This window comes from Dipodomys merriami, unplaced genomic scaffold, assembly GCF_024711535.1.
Source record: "Dipodomys merriami isolate MVZ:Mamm:240054 unplaced genomic scaffold, mDipMer1.0.p SCAF_17, whole genome shotgun sequence".
Classification (NCBI taxonomy): domain Eukaryota; kingdom Metazoa; phylum Chordata; class Mammalia; order Rodentia; family Heteromyidae; genus Dipodomys; species Dipodomys merriami.
In genome coordinates, this window is record NW_027203048.1 from 27,686,914 (window position 1) to 27,707,083 (window position 20,170).

At 35.0% G+C, this 20,170-nt stretch overlaps 1 protein-coding gene across 48 annotated transcripts in view; it reads right to left on the reverse strand.

Moving 5' to 3' along the window:
• The window catches only part of Nrxn1 (neurexin 1), a 1,041,346-nt gene that overhangs the window by 143,378 nt on the left and 877,798 nt on the right, over nucleotides 1-20,170 (reverse strand). For all 48 annotated transcript variants that reach the window (XM_070025560.1, XM_070025561.1, XM_070025582.1 and 45 more), the window contains one exon: nucleotides 12,045-12,216. In XM_070025560.1, the coding sequence (XP_069881661.1) occupies nucleotides 12,045-12,216 (172 nt within the window). The remainder of the gene's footprint in view (nucleotides 1-12,044; nucleotides 12,217-20,170) is intronic.

A 20,170-nucleotide genomic window follows, 5' to 3' on the forward strand; every position in this document is an offset into this window, starting at 1 on the left:
TTCTTCCAGAACAAACATCCTGCCTCATTTATTTCCTTTACATTACATTACATCCTTCCTAGGAATGCATCTGTAGTGCTCATCGCTTGGGATAAATTTTGAAATGGGAAGAAGACTTACATGTCTTCCAGGTTCAGGAAAAATAATCTAGCCTTTGGAGAGATTTAGCTCTGTGTACGTGAATTCAGTAATGACAGCCCAGATAAGAAAAATTTGCTCCCAGAAGGAAAAATTGTGGTTATCATTATTATTATTATCATCATGTAATTATGAATAATATTATATTGATCACATGTTTAATAATATTACTATGAAGCATTATCAATATTTCATACTAATATTCCATAATTATTAATATTGCATATTATTACTACATATTATTTTTATACAATATGTTCCAAAACTCTTAATGGATGCCTGAAATCATGACACTATCTAATCTGGTGGAGAGAAGGAATTCAATTTTCTGTGTTTTTTCATAGAAGGAGCAAAAATAAACAGCATAAGCAATATTGCATAATACTTCAGAGCACTGGCGTAGACTTGATATACTTGGATTGGTAAACAATCTTAATCTCTTCATGTGCAAACATTAACCAAAAATAATTACTAAGCCAGTCACCCTTAGCTCACATCTGTAATCCTAGCTACTTAGGAAGCTGAGATCTGAGGATTATTGTTAAAAGCCAATCTGGGCAGGAAAGTCCATGAGACATTTATCTCCAAATAACCACCAAAAAGCTGGAAGTGGGGTTATGGCTCAAGAAGTAGAATGCTAGCCTTGAGTAAAAAGCCTCAAGGACAGTTCCCAAATCCTGAGTTCAAGACCCCTGGCCCCCCTCCCCACATAAAATAAATAAACATCATTTTGGGGTGTTACTGAAGTAGTATGTACACTTACATAGATTTTTATGTCTACCTTACAACATAATCTTACATACAAAGGCCTATCACTAACTGTATTTCTAACTCACAATTGAAAAAAGTAATCTTTTTTTTAAATTTTATTTTATTTTATTTGAGAACATACTGTACAGAGGGGCTACAATGAAAAAAGTAATCTTACAACATCACTTGAAGGCAAAAATTTAAAAGAGTTTTGTGAACATCTAAGATTTGGGGTGAATTATTGTACCTCTTCAATCCAAATATGAATACAATATTGGTTGCTTTTATTGCATCAATTTGATGGATGTAACCTTCTATTTTAACTCCCTTTCTGTAAAACACAGGCCTTGCCTTATTATCCCATCCCTGCTCCCTACAGGGATTGTAACCATTCTGCCCTTTCCTATCTAGGCAGTGTATTTTAAAGCTTCTTTTCTTTTGTTTGTTTTTCCTCTAAGCACAAAAGGCACTCTCATCCAGGTTCTTTGCCAACTTGAGCAGTAAAAATAATAAATGAGAGGACAGAAGACTATGTGGACTTAAAAAAAATGCTCCAGCAAAGGTGACCCTGAAAAATCGTTATGGCACATTATCAATTAGTCAACATTCTCTGGAAAAAAGGTAAATGTTCCTCTTTTTGTTCCAGTTTTATATCTCATAAATATAGTTAAAATACATTATTGGAAATGCATATGGTAATATCTAGATTAACTTATATTAGATCTATTCTCTTTTGGATTCTCTATGGGCATTTAAAATATCCTGGCCACCAATACAGAGAATGCACTCAAGATGACAAATTACCTCAATAAAACCTAACATGAAGAAACCCAGTCTCACATTTCCAGGGAGTAGAGAGGCTGTTTAAGGCAGTCTAATTCATAAGGCTAAAAACAAAACAGCCTTTCAAATGTTGAAGATGAAAGTCTATCTTTGGGAATTTTTCTACCCATGAGACTAGATGTGACACAAAATATTCATCATCAGAATTTAAATTTTAATATATGGTCTATTTAAAGGCTTCAGACTTCAACAGCTTTTGGTAGTTATTATATCACTCTGTCTTAATTAAGAAGTCATTGCATTCAATTAGGTTATGCCTTTGGATTGTCACAAAATTAAGTTTATATTCCCTAGGACTAAATGTATTTTTCATGTGAAGATAAAGATTTCTAAAACAAATACATGTGATTGACAGTTCCACAGACACTAAGTTTTATTGTTTAAGTTACTTCTTTGTGCATGATAAAAATAAGTGAGTGAAAGGTATTCTTAAGTAGAAACTATTGTTAGATTTTTAAAAATTTGAAACATAATCCAATTAGTAGAAGAGTTACAAAAAGGAGATAATGAGAGTTCCAGGTAGTTTTTATTTTACTTCTCTCTCCTCTACTAAGAACTTAATTAAAATTTGGACAACTCTCAGAATCAATGAATTTGTATGAGTCATCAGATATTGACTAACGTGTACAATTCACTAGTTTTTCACCAGTCTTGACCTAATATGTCTATTATATGCTGTGATCCAATCTAGATTTCATTCCACACTGAATTTCCATGTCTCCTTTGTTACATCAGAGCTGCATTTCTTGGCCATTTATGCATTTCATACTTATGAAGAGAATTGGTCGTTATTGGGTAAGGTATGCCCTTTGGGTTCTCCATGATCAGATTATGAGTTTTATAGACATTATCAAAACTACCAGTGAAATGCTTTCTCAGAATATATTATCAGGAAGTACATGAGATAAAGAGTTTTCTTTTTGCTGCTGCATGTATCTGGGCTCAAATACAAGTATTAGAAGGATTATGACATCCTTACAGTCATAGCTGAGAGAATAATTTTTCTCTAAATTGGAAGTATAAATGTTATTCTATTAATGGAAAACAATTTTATCTGAGCTAGTAAAGGCTATATCCAGAGGGCTACATCAGTGTTTAGAAGGTTATCATTACAAGGTTAATTAAGGACACAGAAGGCACATTTCATTTTTTTCCTCTAAATTCTCAATGTTCTCAAAAATCACATGGAACAGAGGTGATCCATAAAGAGGTTGAGCAGTGTCTCCTAATACTAATATGCATAATGTTCTGTATATCAAGGTTTTAGAGAGTCAGTAATTCTACAAAAGTCCTTGATGCCAGGACATGGTATTTTAACTTTTTAATACTCGGTCACATCTGCTCACATGACCATTTATTTCTAAGCTGGCAAGAAGAATAGACAGATGATTGGCCAAAAAGAAACGGCATGAGAACCATGAGACTGGTTAATGGTTGTTGCTCAAATAATGACATTCAAATCTGAGATGATAAAAATCACACAGTAAGTTTAAAAATGTATATGTACTCATCAAAAATATATAAATATTTCTGGGAAATTTAATAAAAACCTCATAAGAAGATATAAAGCCAGATGAATTGGGAAAGTGTTAAGAAAGAAAAAGCTTGCATTGAGTTGTTAACATGATTTATCTTCCATTAATCTCAGATAATTACACTACAAGGTACCAGCACTTTTAAAAAACTAGAAATCTTACTAAAATCAACTGAAAAGCATTTGAAGTTTTCTGAAAGCCTATTGATGTTCATCAAAGTGTAATTTTTGGCATTTAATCTTTTTTTTAAAACTCTTTTCCATCTCACTTCCTTAAAATTGAAATTTATATTGGTGGTTATATTTTTTATATCTGATATGGTCAATTTATTCATAACCAGCAGGTAGATTCATTAATCTGATTATAATTTAAGAAAAGCCCTTCACTGCAATGTCAAGACAGTACCTTTAGAAACTCTTATTTAAATTCATCATAAATAATGCTATGCTCTTGTTTAAAATAAATACTTTTATTGAAATGAAATTAGTATTTGTCTACCTTGTAATAAGAATTTGACTTGTGGGGCTGGGAAGGTGGCTCAGTGGTAGAGTGCTTGCCTTGCATGCATGAGGTCCAGGGTTTGATTTCTCAGCACCACAAAAGGAGAAAAAGCCGGAAGTGACCTTGTGGCTTAAGTGGTAAAGTGCTAACCTTGAGCTGTAGAGCTCTGGGACAGTGCCCAGGCCCAGAGTTCAGGCCCCAAAACCGACAAAAAAATTTAATAATAACTTGCTAGGTATGGTGGTGTACATCAATAATCCTAGCACTTTAAAGTTGAGAGAGAGAGGGAGAGAGAGAGAGAGAGAGAGAGAGAGAGAGAGAGAGAGAGAGAGAGAGAGAGAGAGAGAGAGAGAGAGAGAGAGAGAGAGAGAGAGAGAGAGAGAGAGAGAAAGAGTGGGGAGGGAGAGAAGAAAGGGAGGGATTGATAGAAGAGGAAGGAGGAGGAAAGAAGGAAAGGAGGAGATGGAAGGGAGAGAGAAGGAGAGAGAAAGAGGTCGAGAGAACAAAGGAGAAAGAGAAGACATGAGATGTGAACCTTTTAAATTTTGTATTTATTTGTACTGATTTGGTTTGCATAAGGAAGGCAGATTTATCTTCTAAACACTTCTCAGAAGACAAATAATTATTTGGTTTAATTTGTTGATTATGTCACATGCAAACTCTAGGAAGTCTTTCAGGATTTGAAACAAAAGAGAAGTTGAGAGAAGAGTAAAAAATTGTGGAGGAAGCCAATCTAAATCTTCCTAATAGACATTTCCTTTATAGAAAAGAGAGGTGAGAAAAGGAGATAAAAAAGGAAATTTAAATCTCTAGATACAGTGTACAGTTGAAAAATAAAAATAAATGAAGATTAAGAGTGAATAGGAATCTAGGAATCATGATTCAGAACTTCATTTTTCTTTTTCTTAGTCCTAGAATGTGGAATTGCTTAACTTCCTTGCTTTGCTGCTCTCCAGCACTTGAGCCACACCTTCAGCCCTGTTTCTTGCTGTTAATTTATTTTTTTATATTTTTAAAATTGTATTGTGAAGATCCTGTACAGAGGGGTTACAGTTACATGAGGAAGGTAATGAGTACATTTCTTGTTGAAAATTGATACCCTCTCCTTTGTTTTCCTCTAACTATACTTCCTCCCCCCACCTCTCTCACTCCTCCCCTTCCCCCCAAGTTGTAAAGTTCATTTCCAATATAGTGAGTGTCACTGTTACAATGGGATCATCCTGTGACCTTATTTCAGCACTTTGTTATTCCCCTAAGCACTTATCTCAATCTACAGTCCACTGGATCTCATACACTTGAGTACCTAGGATTTTAGGCTTGATCCAGGGGTGCCTGGCTGAAAGGTTGCTATTTTTACATAGCATAGATTTAATCTATTCAGCAAAACTCCTTGAATGTACTAGTGATCAATAAATATCGATTTGTATTGGTTGGTTTCTAAGTAATAGAATTTGAGAATTTGTCCAAGCAAAAAGGACCAGTGAAAAGTAAAAACAAAATGAAGAAAATTCTTATTTTATTAAATGTTTCAAAATAGAATTTATTCTTTAAATGTGTTTGTTTTCCACCACAAATATAGGGAAAGTGTGCATTTTTAAATATTATTCTATTTCATTGAGGGTCTTTATATTAGGAATGATGTTATAAAACTCCATTCTTTTGGCTTTATTGTAAAATGCATTAAAGTGAAAGAAAATTGTAGAAGAATGATAGAAACAAAGAGAAAGGCAGAAACAGAGACTGAGACAGACAGAGGGACAGAGAAAGAGACAAAGACAAACAAGGAAAGAGAGATGAAGATAGAGAAAGAGAGAGCACACAAAAGGGAGAGGGAGAGGGAGGAGGAGAGGGAGAAGGAGAGGGAGAGAGAGAGAAGGCATAAGAGAAGAAGAAGAGAGAGGGAGAGGGAGAAAGAGAAGGACAAAATGTTGAATTGCATTTTTCTCCATCATTCACAGAAGTTTCTTACATCGTTTGTATCTGATATGTATGTTTTTATCGGATAATTTCTGTTCTGTCAGCAATAAACATCTAATAATACAGTTGTTTTCTAAGGTCAACTGGGATTTTTGAATGATCTTGTCTTGTAGACAATGATTAATTTAGCTCTGTGAGAATCTGTCCTGATTACAATGGGCAGAATACTGATAGGAGACAGATAGTTTAGCCTTTAGTGTTAACAGTTTTCTGGAGGTCACAGTTTCATTGACATGTTTCCTAGGATAGAACATGAAAAATACTCCCATAAATCAAGTCAAAAATAGAACAAAGCAAGCAGCTTAGAGCCAAACTGTATGAGTTTCATTTTAAAAATGAGACAAGTCGTGTTACATTAAAAAGATTAAATAGCCTTGTTAATATACCATCCTTTGCTTTTGGTGTACTATAGAGAATAATATCTGGAAAATAGCTGCATATCATATATTTGACAGTCAAAGCAGGCCAAAGAATCCAACACTCATTAAACTAAAGTACTTATTGTTTTTTAGATTTTTAAAAACTAATATGTCTTACAACAACAAAAATATTTTAATATATGTTAAAAATCTAGGTGATGGAGAATGTAAAAACAATTGAGAAATCTAAGAATAGATCTTATGTTTCAATTTCCTTGGACACAAATTCTTTGAATCTAAGTTGAGAGTTTCAGGCAGGCATATGAACTGTATGTCTCCATAATGTGTTTGTTATGCTTCATCATTGAAAATATCTCCAAAGTCCCAGATAGGTTGAATGCTATGAAAAAATATAATTAACAGGAAAAGTTATCAGAGTTCAACACTTGTTCTAGGATTTCTTAGAATATATGAAATTTATTATGGAAATTTTTGATTAATTGACAGCTATGTCAAACAGATGGTAAATATTTATGAAATAAAATAATTATTCACAAAGCCTAAGCATACATTTTGGCTAAAAAAAACACCAGTAAAAGACAGTAATTTGCCACAGGAGTTAAATAAGGTGTCTAGAATTAGTCAATTGTTAACTGTCTATGATAGGTCAAGCCCTTGCTATTATTTCTTTTGTTAAACTCTACCCCAAATTGGACATCTATTTTGAAATGTTTTTACTTGATTTGGACTGGTTCTTAGTTTCTACAAGAAATTTATATTTTTTTACTATCTCAGTTTTATAGGAAGGACATTGGGTCATGTGTTTACTACTGGCTACAGTCATACATAACCAGAATATACAGCTACTCTTCTACTAATGTGTCTTTCTTTCAAAGATGCATTAAGGATTCTAATATTCTAATTTTACTAATCTATACATGTTTACTTAATTTGCTGATTAAGTTTTCATACCTACTAGTGAGTATTATTGCTTGACAATTTTTGTCAAGACACAATAAATATTGTTTTTGTGAGTAAACTATCATCATTATTCCATGTGTTTTTATTTAAAACATATATAGCATGTGTGGATCAGCAGAAATAGCACTGAGACACAGAATAAGAGATACCTATGATTGTTAATATAATCCATGACTTTTTAGCTATACCATGCTGCAAAATTAACCTAATAATCTGTGTTAATACCTGTCTCCATGGCATAAACATGTATAGCTTACAGACAAAAGACCCCAAGTATAGTATTGACTTAGCCACTAGCTAGCAGAGTAAAAATCATCCAGCAAATCACATGACTTTTTCAAAATTCTATCTGGTGTTCTGATTAATGAAGAAGCTAGAACAGAACATGGAACTTTTGCTCCTTCAAGTGTTATGATTATAATGAAGTAGATTTCTTAGTGACTCCTAGTAAAAAAAAAGTTAAATATAAATGTGCAAAACCAAAGTTACCAAATTTAATCAATACTTCAGGATCAACATAGAAAACTCTGGATAAAAAAATGACTTACATAACAAACGCATTGTTGGGGACTTGAATTTACAAATCAATTCATCTAAGCTAATTGTGTAAAATATAAAGGCAAATAACCAGTAGGGCTTCTCTGAGGCCTGAAATATTTTACTATCTTTCACCAATGAAAATAAGAGCTTCAAGTTAGAGTTAATACACAGAAGACCTTCCAGCTGAATGGTGTGGTTGTGGTGTTTTTGTTTTTGTTGTTGTTGTTGTTTTTTAAAGTCTTCTAAGGGTTATTTTTGTCCTCCCAGCCCTCATCACAACATTCCACAGTTGCTCCTTTCTTTAAAGTAGCAGCAATTAAACTCTACTACTAACTGTGACAGTTAGGGCATTTCATTTGACCTAGCCAGACTAATTTTTTAGCAATCAAATATCATTGTCTTTAATTTCAGTATATTCCTACCACAGGTTTCCAGTTCATTGGTATCTAGTGCCTCCTAGTGAAACACCATAAAATTATTGTGCTGGAGAGGAGGGAAAGGAGGGAGAGAAGAGAGAAGAGAGAAGGGAAGAGGGAGGGAGACAAGAAGCGAGAGCAGAGAAAAAATAGGAAGATGAAGAGAAAAGAAATGAGAAAACAAAAAGTGAAGAATATAGGATATCTTTTATTGGGTTATATTATATATTCCTATTTTGTCACATCTTAGTTGTTTTTTTTAACATATGGACTGTTTGATTGTTTTTTTTTTTAATACTTTCACTGTCTATTTCTTCTTGGAAATCCCATCAAAATAAATACAAGCATCAAAAATCTCCTTAAGCTAATTATTTGTTTTCACTAGAAAATAAGAAGTGACACTGTAGCTCAAGTGGTAGAGCCCTTCCCTTGAGCTGAAGAGCTCAGGGACAGCACCCAGGCCCAGAGTTCAAGCCCCACGACTGACCAAAAAAAAAAAAAAAAAGAGAGTTATCCAATTATTTATTTTCATAGTGTACTATGTACTACTGATTCCAAAATTCCTCTCTGAAATATTCTCATATTTTTCTATGTATAATCTGCTTAATTTCCAACATTTAAAAATAATATTTCTAATTGGAAGTGTAAGCCTGGATCTCTTTATGTGGATCTCGAGTTAATGCGCTAGCTTAGGAATAGAATGGATATCTGACAGTGAGAAAGTATAAAAGAAATTATTTGGCATTCAGTGGCATACAAGTGAATTCAGAATTTTATCTTCAAAGATTGCTGTTATTTGTTTAGAATAATCTAGACTTTGGGCAAATGGGATGATGTTAGGCTTTGTGGATTAATGTTATGGGAAGAGGAGGCTCTATTTTGGTTGAGAAAAAATTGCAATGTAACTGTAATCAGGGGCAAATCAGAAATTAATGATGTATTATATTCTTGAGATTTACCTGGCATACACCAAAAATTGGCTTTCTCAGCTTTAAATGGTTTGCACACAATATTATTTCAGTACTTCGCTCCATGCACAGAAAATAATGGAAACTAAGTCTGCTATTCAGAAAAAATTCAATATTTATTCTAAAATGTGAACTGTTGGATATAGGAATATCTCATATTCTCCAAAAGAGCATAAAATTTACCTCTACTAATTAGTTTCCCGATGAAAGCCATCCAGACAATTACAGGGTAATACCACTGGTCAATGCGTTAGGTGCTTTTCATTAAAGGTATAGTGTTGCTACAGATGAATTGCTTCATATAAAAGCACTTACCACAAAGCCCTATAATGGAAGGTTAAGTGCTATACTTAATTACTAATTTCAACCCTTATTACCTATATTTTTCAGTGCAGGCACTTTAAAAGGAACCAAATATAGTCTGTTGGTTCCTCTCCTGCTTCTTTGATGATAGGATTTGGTGGTAAAAGCATTAGTCAGGTGCTTTTCTAATGAATAACAACCCCTTGCTTCAAATTTAAAAAATAAAAATAGCCACATCACAGACCAATAAAAAGCCATACTACACTAGACCTTGATATTGAACTCATATTCAAAAATCCCTTTGTTCTAAAAGCTTCAATCTTTATAACACACAAATTAAAAGTTGTGTTCAGCCTCTTATGGCCTTCCTGGCAAGGAAGTTCCAGGAGAAAGGGGTATTTGAAATTTTCATAACTATTTTCTTCTCCTCTAGCATCACGTTAAAATTCATACAGAGCTGATGATTATTTGATTTTTTTTAAGTGTGCTGGCACAGGGACTTGAAAACTGTCCCTGAGTTTTCTCACTTAAGGCTGGAACTCTACCACTTGAGTCACAGCTCCATTTTTGGCTCTTTGGTGGTTAATTGGAAGTAATAGTATCATAGATTTATTTTTTTTACAAACTGGCTTCAAATCACAATCCTCAGATCTCAGCCTCCTCTTTGCTAGGATTACAGGCATAAGCCACCAGCACTTGCCCTTAATTAAAACTTTTGATGGTGACTTTTCTGAGTTTTTACATATAATTAAATTTTTGTATGTGTATTTTATATCAAATTGGACATTAGCCTGTAACAAGAAAAGCAGGGACCAGGCCAATTCTTGATCCTATACACAGTTATCTGTGTATGTAGTATCCACACATTGATAAGATTATTAATCACATAGAATAAAGTTATAAGATAAGGAAACATTGTTTACTAAAATGTATGGAATGTATTATCACTCCAGATTTGGATCATCTCTATTTGTGATATATGTATATATATATATATGTAGCCATATTTCTGTTTGTGGATGTAATGTGCATATAGCTAACATAAAATAACAAAATAAAACAAAAATTAGTTAATTTAGTTTTCTCAGAATTCCCCAAATTACATTGAGCAGAACTTCCTCTAGATAGGTAGGTAAATATTACTAATTTCAAACAATAACAGAAATTATTAATGGTTCTTAAAGGTAACACGTTGGGCAGTTCTCATAAAACTTAGGAAACACAGATGATTTTTAAAGCATTAACTCTTGAAACAAAGCTAGGCTTTGAGATGCCATCCTATGCTACCAATTGGAAGGAATATTGTTTATCCAAGTTCAAGTCTACAGTTCACAGGTGATACCACCCTGGGCCAAAGCCTAGAGGTTATCTTTCCCACTTTATATCACGTCAAATGCAATAACTTCCTCTCAGAAAACAGGGACTGATAAATCTGTATTTTGGGAAAATTGTCTTTTATAATTCCAATGTGGTTGTAGATATTAGTTTTTGAAAAGTATGTATGTATTAGGATTTCAGTGAATGCAATAGAATTGTCAGGCTGTATGTGTAATACATATGCTTTAAAATTAATTTCCTTTCAGATCTTCCATTCCCTTATTCTACTATAGATACCAACAGAAGTACTATGTTTACATACTTGTTGTGTAAAAGTTGTGAAAATTCCCAGGATGCCAATTTGGAAAATATTTTTGAGTGCTATTATTTGCCAGTATTATAACAGACCCTTTCAAATTTACTTCCTTTCAAATTTTATCATATAAAAGTTTTATCTTATGCAAAGTTAAAAAATACATATATTTCCCAAAGAATAGTCTTATAGAACGATTTAGAACTGGGACTTGAAGATGGAAAATGATATGAATCGAAGCACCAGCCACATTTCATTTCCTATTGTGAGACAGTACTAAGGAAAAATTGGGATTTATTTAATACATTAGTGATATCATTAAATTTCTTCTTCCAATAGCAGGTAGTTGTAACAGAAGAGTTAATTCTATATACACATGGCTATCACTTTCCTTGTGACAGATGAAAAATTGTTTTATACTGGCTCTGTATACTGTATTATAGTGAGCTATATAAAACACCATCAATTTTACAGACTTCAAATGAGTAATGGATAGTTGTATCCCAGAATCCACACGGAGTTCCATGGTTACATGAAAACAAGAGACTCCTTGTACATACATGTTCTGTCTGCTAATTGACAGTGCCTTTGTACTAATTACTGCTGATTCTGATGCTCTCTGCTGGCCTCCTACATGATTCGTGAAGCCCAACTGTGCTTTACCATCAAAGGAATAGTCTAGCCTTGCTTTCTCCAGAAAGGAGAAAGAAAGGTGTTATAATCTATTCTCCCTTGGTTTAAAATTTTACCTTTGTTACTTTTGACAAAGCCTTTCCTTTGTTCAAATGCAAGGATTCAGTAAAGAAAAGAGTTTTGACGTGATATGCCTTTGATGTGTGCTTTTTTTTGTTTGTTTGTTTCATTGATGTCCTAGATTTTGCAAACGATAGCATGTGCCTTCAAGTTCACCTATAAAATGCCATTGGTAAACGGTAGCAAGAACAGTCGAGGACAGAATTACATTGACATGACTCTAAAGTCCAATAAATATTTGATGGTTTCTCAGAAAATCATATTTTGGAGAAATGGACACAAAACAGTGCTTTTGTTTTTCAGTTTGTGTTTCATAAAAATCTTTCCCAGATACATATTTACTGGCATACCTGCAGGGTAGCGCTCAATCACGGGCCAGCTGTCCACCTGTAACGTGGCATTGCCACCACTCCTTGTGAATCGCACTACATGGTATTTCCCATCATTAATGATTGCATTGGCCTCTTCAATGGCGATGTCGTCTGTCCCAACATTAAACTTAACCCCAATTTTGCCTTGATGCTGGAACAAGGAGAAACAAACAAACAAAAAAACCCGAATTAGCTCAGATTGATCAGTAAGCATTCAAGAAGAATTGCAAGATCTTATTCAAGAGCATGCTCTGGATGACAGCTGTTTGCCTCTGATTTTTACATCTGAAAAAAACTGTATGTAGTTAAAAAAAGAGGCAAAATTCTTAATATTTGGGCAAATCTGAGCCATCTTTTTCATAGATAATTAATATTCCAAAAGACACATTTTTCTTCCCAGAGGCTGGTCATGAGGAAGGTGCCCAGCTGCCAGTATAAAAGGACATCCTTTCAAGTCCTTTCCCACAGCCATTAGTCCACTCTCCCCATTTCACAAGAAAAATGAGACTTGCTATTCTCCCTTTTAACTGGAAAAAATAAGAACATTAAGGTCTGTTTAGAAATAAGTGCCAAATGCTCACAATCCAGGAAATCATTCTAACAGGAATGGGACATCAAGATAAGCATTTAATATGTGCAATTTCTTATTCATTATTTACAAAATTACTGAATGCTAACAGCCTAAAATTTCTTTAGCATGTTTATTTTACAGATGATAAAACTATGACATAAGAGATACTAAGAAAGACTTGATTGAGGCCATGTGAGTTCATGGAGATGGATTAGAAATAGGATTCCATTGCTTCTTTTTCAGATTAAGCTAAGATGAAGCTAAAAAGAAAGTTATCTATGAACTATCATAATTGGTCTAAGAAACATTTCACCAAGCATTCTAAGTGTAGAGTTGTGGCATTTGGCTTTGAGTTTCAGAGCATGAGGTGGCAAACAGAAACAAGTGGGACCAGCAACTCCATGATGAGTTCAGTCCATTTGTAAAGCATGAGAAGTTGCCATTTAATCCACAGTGCAGAATACCTACACTTTTGTCAGAACCCAGAACCTCTGAGTGTTTATAGCCTGCCTTTCATCAAACCTCAGTTGAGAAATGACATGGGGGGAGAGGGTTGAGAGGACAGACAGCCATCTGTTCCTATAGAAATTTTAAGCCTGAAGGATTATTTGACTACATTCTCTTGGTGCCTTGCTGGATTCTCACCCTTAAAATGAGATGGGCCAGATAATGTTCCAAGTTATACTGAGAAGCGTTGTTGGGAAGGGAGGGGGGGCACAGTCATGGGTCTGACTGCATTCATTGACAGGAAAGGTACACATTATTTGTGACATTGTTCATTGATTGTCCTGTTGATGCAAACATCCTGAGCTTATTTGTTTTTTCTCCTTGCTGTTACCTACCATCCCTACAGGCTCTCTCATGAAAAAGTAGTTTGATGTTTTATTTTTTGTTTTTATTTTCTTTAGGCTGGAGGGATAAGTTTGACTTTAAAATGTACTTACTTTTGTTATATAACATACACATCATATCTCTTAAAGTCTTACAATTTCCTGTAGTGTTAAACTGTAACAATACATTGTAAAATATAAATATATGCAAAATATGAAAACACCTCATTTAAGTAATTTATTGAAAATGAGCAAATAGAGGTCCTGCTTCAATGAGAACTTTATGAGTATGCATAAAAATATGTAATACATGCAATTAAAATTTTTAAGAAGTCTCCATAAACCCATGAATAAGATTTTTATTTTGATTAAAATATGAAAATATTGATTACCTAAATTTTTCTACAGAATTATCAGAAATGGCTTATAATAGCATATATTTAAAAACATAAAGATAGTAAGATATGAACAGAAATTTAAAACAAAACTAATTTCAAGGGAAACATACCAAAAGTCTGTACACATATTAAAACTGTTCTTCCCATGTTGACTCAGGTTATTTTTATTATCATTATTATTATTATTTGTTGTTGTTGGCTGTGGGGCCTGAACTCTGGGCCTGGGCACTGTTGCTCAGCTCTTCAGCTCAAGGCTAGCACTCTACCACTTGAGCCACAATGCCACTTCTGGCGTTTTCTGCTCATGTGGTGCTGAGGAATAGAACTCAAGGCTTCATGCATGCAAGTCAAGCGCTCTACCACCAAGCTACCTTCACAGCCCTGACTCAGATTATTAACAGTCAAATATGTATTTAGTGTTCAGAATGCTTAATAAAGACCAAGTCTGGTATTCCTCATAACAGTTCCACGAGGAAGTAATATTTTTGACTCCATATTATACATGAGAAGACGGAGGCACAAAATGATTTTGTAACAACTAGAACAAAAATATCTATGATTCAAGGCCAGGCAGTCTGATTCAAGACCCCAGGCTGGGTCTGTGCTGTCAATTACTACACAGTCCTCAATAGAAGAGCACTGGGTAATCTTATAGCTACATTTATGAGAGTTGGTAAATCTTGTCATTTTTTTGCTACCTGTTTTATCTCCCCTGCTAAAATAGAAACACCATGGGAGTTTGGATTGTCATTCGGTTGGTAGATATGGATGAATGCCTACTTGAAATCATTTTGTGATGCACTGTAAGCAATTAAGACGTTAAAATGAGGGGTTAAAATGAGATTTGTTTGTTCGTTTCAGTTCCAGCTTGGTGGCAAGTCTAAAAGCAGATTGTGGTTTCCATTTTCACAAAATGAAGTACAAAATTGCTTAAACTAGACTTGAAAGGAGAACTGCATTCAAAACTATTTCTAGGGCCCTGAAGCCAGATCACCAAAAAAGGAAGGAAGACCAAGCCAGGTGGCTTACATTTGTAATCCTAGCTATTTAAGAAGCTGAGATAAGGAGGACCACGGTTCCAGGGGTAAACGTTTGTGAGTTTCTGTCTGAACAGAGAAAGCTGGACATCCAGGCCAGCTCAGACGCAGCAAGATAATATCTCAAAAATAACCCAAAAGAAAGGATCTCATCTGAGGTATGGCTCAAGTGGTAGAGCTCTTGTCTAGAACTCATGAAGCCCTGAGATCAAATACTAGTAAGGTTCAAAAGAAAAACAAACAACAACAATGACAAAACAAACAACAACAACAAAACAAAGCAGGAGAAAAGGCCAAGGTCAGAGTGATCATTAGAAGCAAATTTCAAGATAGAATCTGGATTTGCAATGTCCTTTCCAAGTGGAAGATTAGTGTACTCTTATCTCCACTGCAGGGAGAAAAGACTTGAGTGGAGCAGCTCAGAAAGTTTTATAGGTGTCTTATGGAATTTGTAGCGGTGGTAGCAGTCCCTGGTAACCTGAGACTTCACTACCCTAAGATATCTCCAAGAATGATTGAATCCCTGATGACAGAACAAAGATGCTACAGAACCTCAGGCCACTTGTGTGTTTGTTAAGACAGAGGACTCATGAATAGGACCTGTGGATCAGAAGTTTGACCCCCAGCACAGGTTCATGTTAGATATTGTTCAGTGGGCCCACTGAGGAGGAAAGAAATCAGCAGAAAGAACTTGGAGTCTTGCAACTGTGGATTCCCAATGGCTGAGGTAGGAACCATAAATGACCAACCTTCGTATTGGAGGGAATTTTAGGTAAGGAAATTTTAGTGCTGGGATTTAGAAATCTAAAAACACTCATTTGAAACTGTTCCCTCTCTACCCTTGAAAGCTTCAAGCCTTGGCTGAGCCCAGATAGATGTTAGCCTAGCAAGGTCTTTTCTGTCCCTCACTTGAATCCTTCAGGGAGGAAGAGGAGAAATGACAGTCATGGAAGGAAAAGTAAAATCAATTGTGTTTTCCCTCTCAGAGCAGGTAGCATCTCTGGTATGGCTTAAGCGGAGTTAACAGGCTAAGTTGAAGCATTTGCTATGAACTGGAGTTATTCTCCATGTCTAAAAGTGAACAGATGGCTCTTACTAGCTGGTCGTGACCAAAGTAATGTTGACACTGTCCATGAACTTCCTCAGGGGGTCAGGAAGAACTCTTTTTTCAGAACAGGTTTATAGTGTGGTCATAATCTAGGCAGCAACACTTGCCATGAAGACATTTGCTACTCTGGCGTTGCCTATTTAGGGGGATTTTAGTTTTTTCCTCTAAAGTACATGTGTCTCTTACTTGTTCTGATAGCAAGGACATGGTCTAATTTCCTCAGACTTGGGAATTTGAATTCTGTGAATAGAATCACTACAACACTAAAGCTGAAAAAAAAAGAAATCCAAACTCAAAAAAAAGTTTTGCAAGTTTAACTTTTTTTTCAGTTTTTAAAGTTTCCTGCACTTGAAATATACAATGCTCATTTGCTACAGTGTAAAAGTTCCTAGATTTTATAGGTTTTGGGTTTTTTTTGTAACACAATAAGGAAATAATTAAGGAACAATGAAGGTCAATGATGCCCAGAAAGCTCCTGACTTTTAAATGATGCCTGTCTATTCTTGAATATGTTGATCTTCTTAACTCTACTTTCAGTACCTTTGACCTGTCACTGACTTAAACCCTGCAGAGTTGGCTAGGATAAAGCTGAACAGTACCCCAGGAACTCTAAACAACAGATTGTTCCCACTTAGGACATTCTCTACTTTAGTCTAAACTGCATGAAAAGTCCTAGAAAAACAATTTGAGCATGAGTGATAGCCAAAGGGTCATTTTCCTCTGAAAATTAATACTTTCATATTAACATTACTATCAAATATATCTTTTAAGGTCAACATTAGGCTTCCCTTCAAAAACGATAACTGTCCTCAAAACAATATCCTCAAAACATGTTGACAGGATATTAAGTCATTTCAATTACATAAACAATAAATCTTGTTAAACTTTCTTGCCAATGGATAATTATAATTTAAACGAATTCATTTCGTATTCTTATTTTCCAGGATTAAATGTGATTGTCTTGGGCAAATTCTCATGAATATTGCATTAGCAAAACCAGCAGTCATTTCACTGGACATGTAGCGATCTCTCTGTATTATCTGTTTCTCCCTTGAAATGAATAACAGGCTCAGACCATAATTTCAAAAATCTATTATAAGAATATCAGTAATGAGGCATTTATAATTTAATGAAGTCTTTCCATGGATTCATTAAATAAATAGTGACAAAGGTAATTATTGATTTTTCCCCACAAAAGCTCATTTCTGAATAAGGATTAGAATTATTAAACCAATTTAAAAAGAAATATCCTGAAATATGACACCTGGAAGACGCTTGAAAGTTCTAGGAAGTGACTATGCAATTTAGTTCCCTATCTAATTCCATGTGAAATAACACTCATTTGAAAAATGTTTGAACCAAGATAACATGATACCTAGGGCATACTTCAAGCAAGAGGATAACATGACACAAGTACAACTATATTATCATTTCCAAATCAGAATATACATATATGAACATTTAACTTTATATACAGTATTCAGATATACCACACTAAATATTAGTTCACAGTTTTCTTTCCCCTGTTCTGGGGATTTTCTGTAGAGGTGTTTGGCTCAACAAAGCCAAGAACAAGAGATCAATTTAAAAAAATGGAAAACTGTCTCCTTTTATGTACTTGTTTACCAACCTCTTAAAGAGTAGCCTCAGGAATAAACCCAGGGGCAGAGAGATAGATGGGAGTCCTGTTTATGTTCTGTAAGCTTCTGGTATGAGCACCACACTGTTACAGATTCATACTCCAGGGTCCCACTTCAGAGAGAAAAAGATACCAACAGAAAGCAATGCCTTCACGGCCACACTCAATTCAGAATCCAGGATGACTTCTATAGTCCAAATTTACATTGTTGATTGAAATCAAACTCAGCCTGAATATTATGCTTTGCCCTCTAGAGATGAATCCTCACTTGGGAAGGGAGGTTTTAAAAAATGGGGATGGCATTTGGGCCTGCAGTCACTGTTGCTAGAGGAGCAACTTCTCAAAGACGCTTAGAGAATCCCCCGTTCTCATATCAGAATCAATGCTCCTGTTTCTCCTAAATACTTATTTAACCCAAACACATTTCCATGTGAAAGACTTAGAGGCCCTACTGGCTGGTAAAATGTGTGCTTACCAGTCTAGATGCTCTGCTATCTTAAGAAGTAGTGCTGTTTTTGCTTGAACTTGGTACAGAGCTGCTAATACCACCCACCCCCACTCCAAAGCACCATGGTTTCAAATAAAAGACATTCCTGCTTTATCTTCTGATTTTCCTGTTGGATAGTATCTTTTTATCCAGTTAAAACAGTGGTTATTGAATATGCACACTACATTGTGCCAGGTGTGAAGACAGTACAAGCATGCCAGTTGTAACTTTCTGCCGCTAGGATGGATGTTTTTGACCAAACTGGGAAGATAACCCACAGAAGCAAAAAGTCATCCCCACCCCAGAGCCTAGGAAGTGCCTGAGCCCAGCCAGGTGCATTGGGAGAAAGGTCTGCAGGTTCTTGGGAAACCTCCTCTGTGTAGCAGGGACAAGCCTGCATAGGGGCCAGTGAAGAGCCAAACAGCACCTATGGGGTAATGTTTTCCTTTCCTCTTACCTCTCTTTCCAGCCCCTAAGTATTAGAGTTGTGCTATCTACAGTGTTATCTTGCCTGTCAGCATACCCACAGATCCCAGCATACCTGAAGGAAAATGCCATTATCTCTTTCCTATTGGGAAATTTAATGATTTCTCTAAATGACGTCCCTAGTAAGTATGAATGTTAGAATCTGGCCAAGTTGGTGGAGCTCTCTAAGAAGGAATGACTTTAACTGTGTTGGTATTTCAAAAGACCTTGGTAAAAAGGCAACCTTAGAGTTCCCGCACAGTGAAGCTTTCTTTCTAGATAACTGGATTTTTGTAGGGACACACAATATGGTATAAGAAGTGGGAAAGAGTGAGGGCTATGCTACAGCAGAAATATCTCCTTTAAAGTATCTAGTTTTTGGTCAGTTGCGGGGAATCTATTAAAAAAATAATTTTCCTTATAAAGTCCTCACTAAAGACAAGATATGTTTTCTAATATGCCCTAATTTTACAGACTATGACAGCTGCTTTAGGCTATCCTGAAATGCTACTACCTCACAGATACTTTCCCCTCTTGGTCCTTAATGAATCCAGTGAGCTTTGTAAGCCTGTGACAGTCTTTCCTCACAGCCTCCCTTAGAAGTTTTTACATGCTTGTCTACTGTCCCCCACCCCAATTATATGCCTGTTTAAACCTTCTAGTAACTTGAGGGTAGGGAAAATGTTACATATTAATTATGGTATTTTTCTAATAGACTATTCTAATAGATTATATCTAATAGACTACCTTTACATTATTTTCCAAAAACACATCTTCTTTAAATTGAAATATAATTCATATTAAAACCCACTCTTTTAAAGCCTATGGTCCAGTGGTTTACATTTTACTCACAAGGTGTGCAACTATCTCTACTATTAAATTCCAAAATACTTATATGCAATATGCTATTTTCAAATGAGGAAACACATCTATTTTAGCACACTTAATGTTTGCAAGGCATCTGTGGTCTATTATTACTACTGCTATTATTGTTATTCCTCTGGCAAACAAATTTAGCTTCATAGCGAGCTAATGCTTCAACTATACAGTCCTTGCAGTTTTGCTAGGGGACATAGTACCTCATTACCCTTCACAAAGACTTGCCTGGCAAGACAACTAGTTTAGAAATGAATAAGCTAAGGGCCAGAAACCATGAGATTCAAAGTCAGAATATTTGCCTACTAGTTGGATCTAAAATCTAATTGTGCTCATATGTGGGGTGAAATGTGCTACAATGGTTGTATATAAAATGAAGACTGTTTGACTAGACAAAATCTGTTCCTCCACACCTTGTCATAACATTATGGTTCTAAGAAAAAGCTCAGAAGAAGCCAAATCAATAAGAAAGAGAAAACAAGACATTACAAGATCAGTTTTTTTTGAAACATACCAAACACACATAAGTGTGAATTTGCGTCTCCATTAGCTTTGTCTTTTCAAAATTTATAAAACAGATGAATGCCTGGATGTTGTTTCTTTTCAAATTAGTGCTTCTCTGATTTGGGAAGGGAATGTGGATATTCTGTGAGGTTGATATATATCAGTAACTTGTGAAGTCTTTAGTGAAATA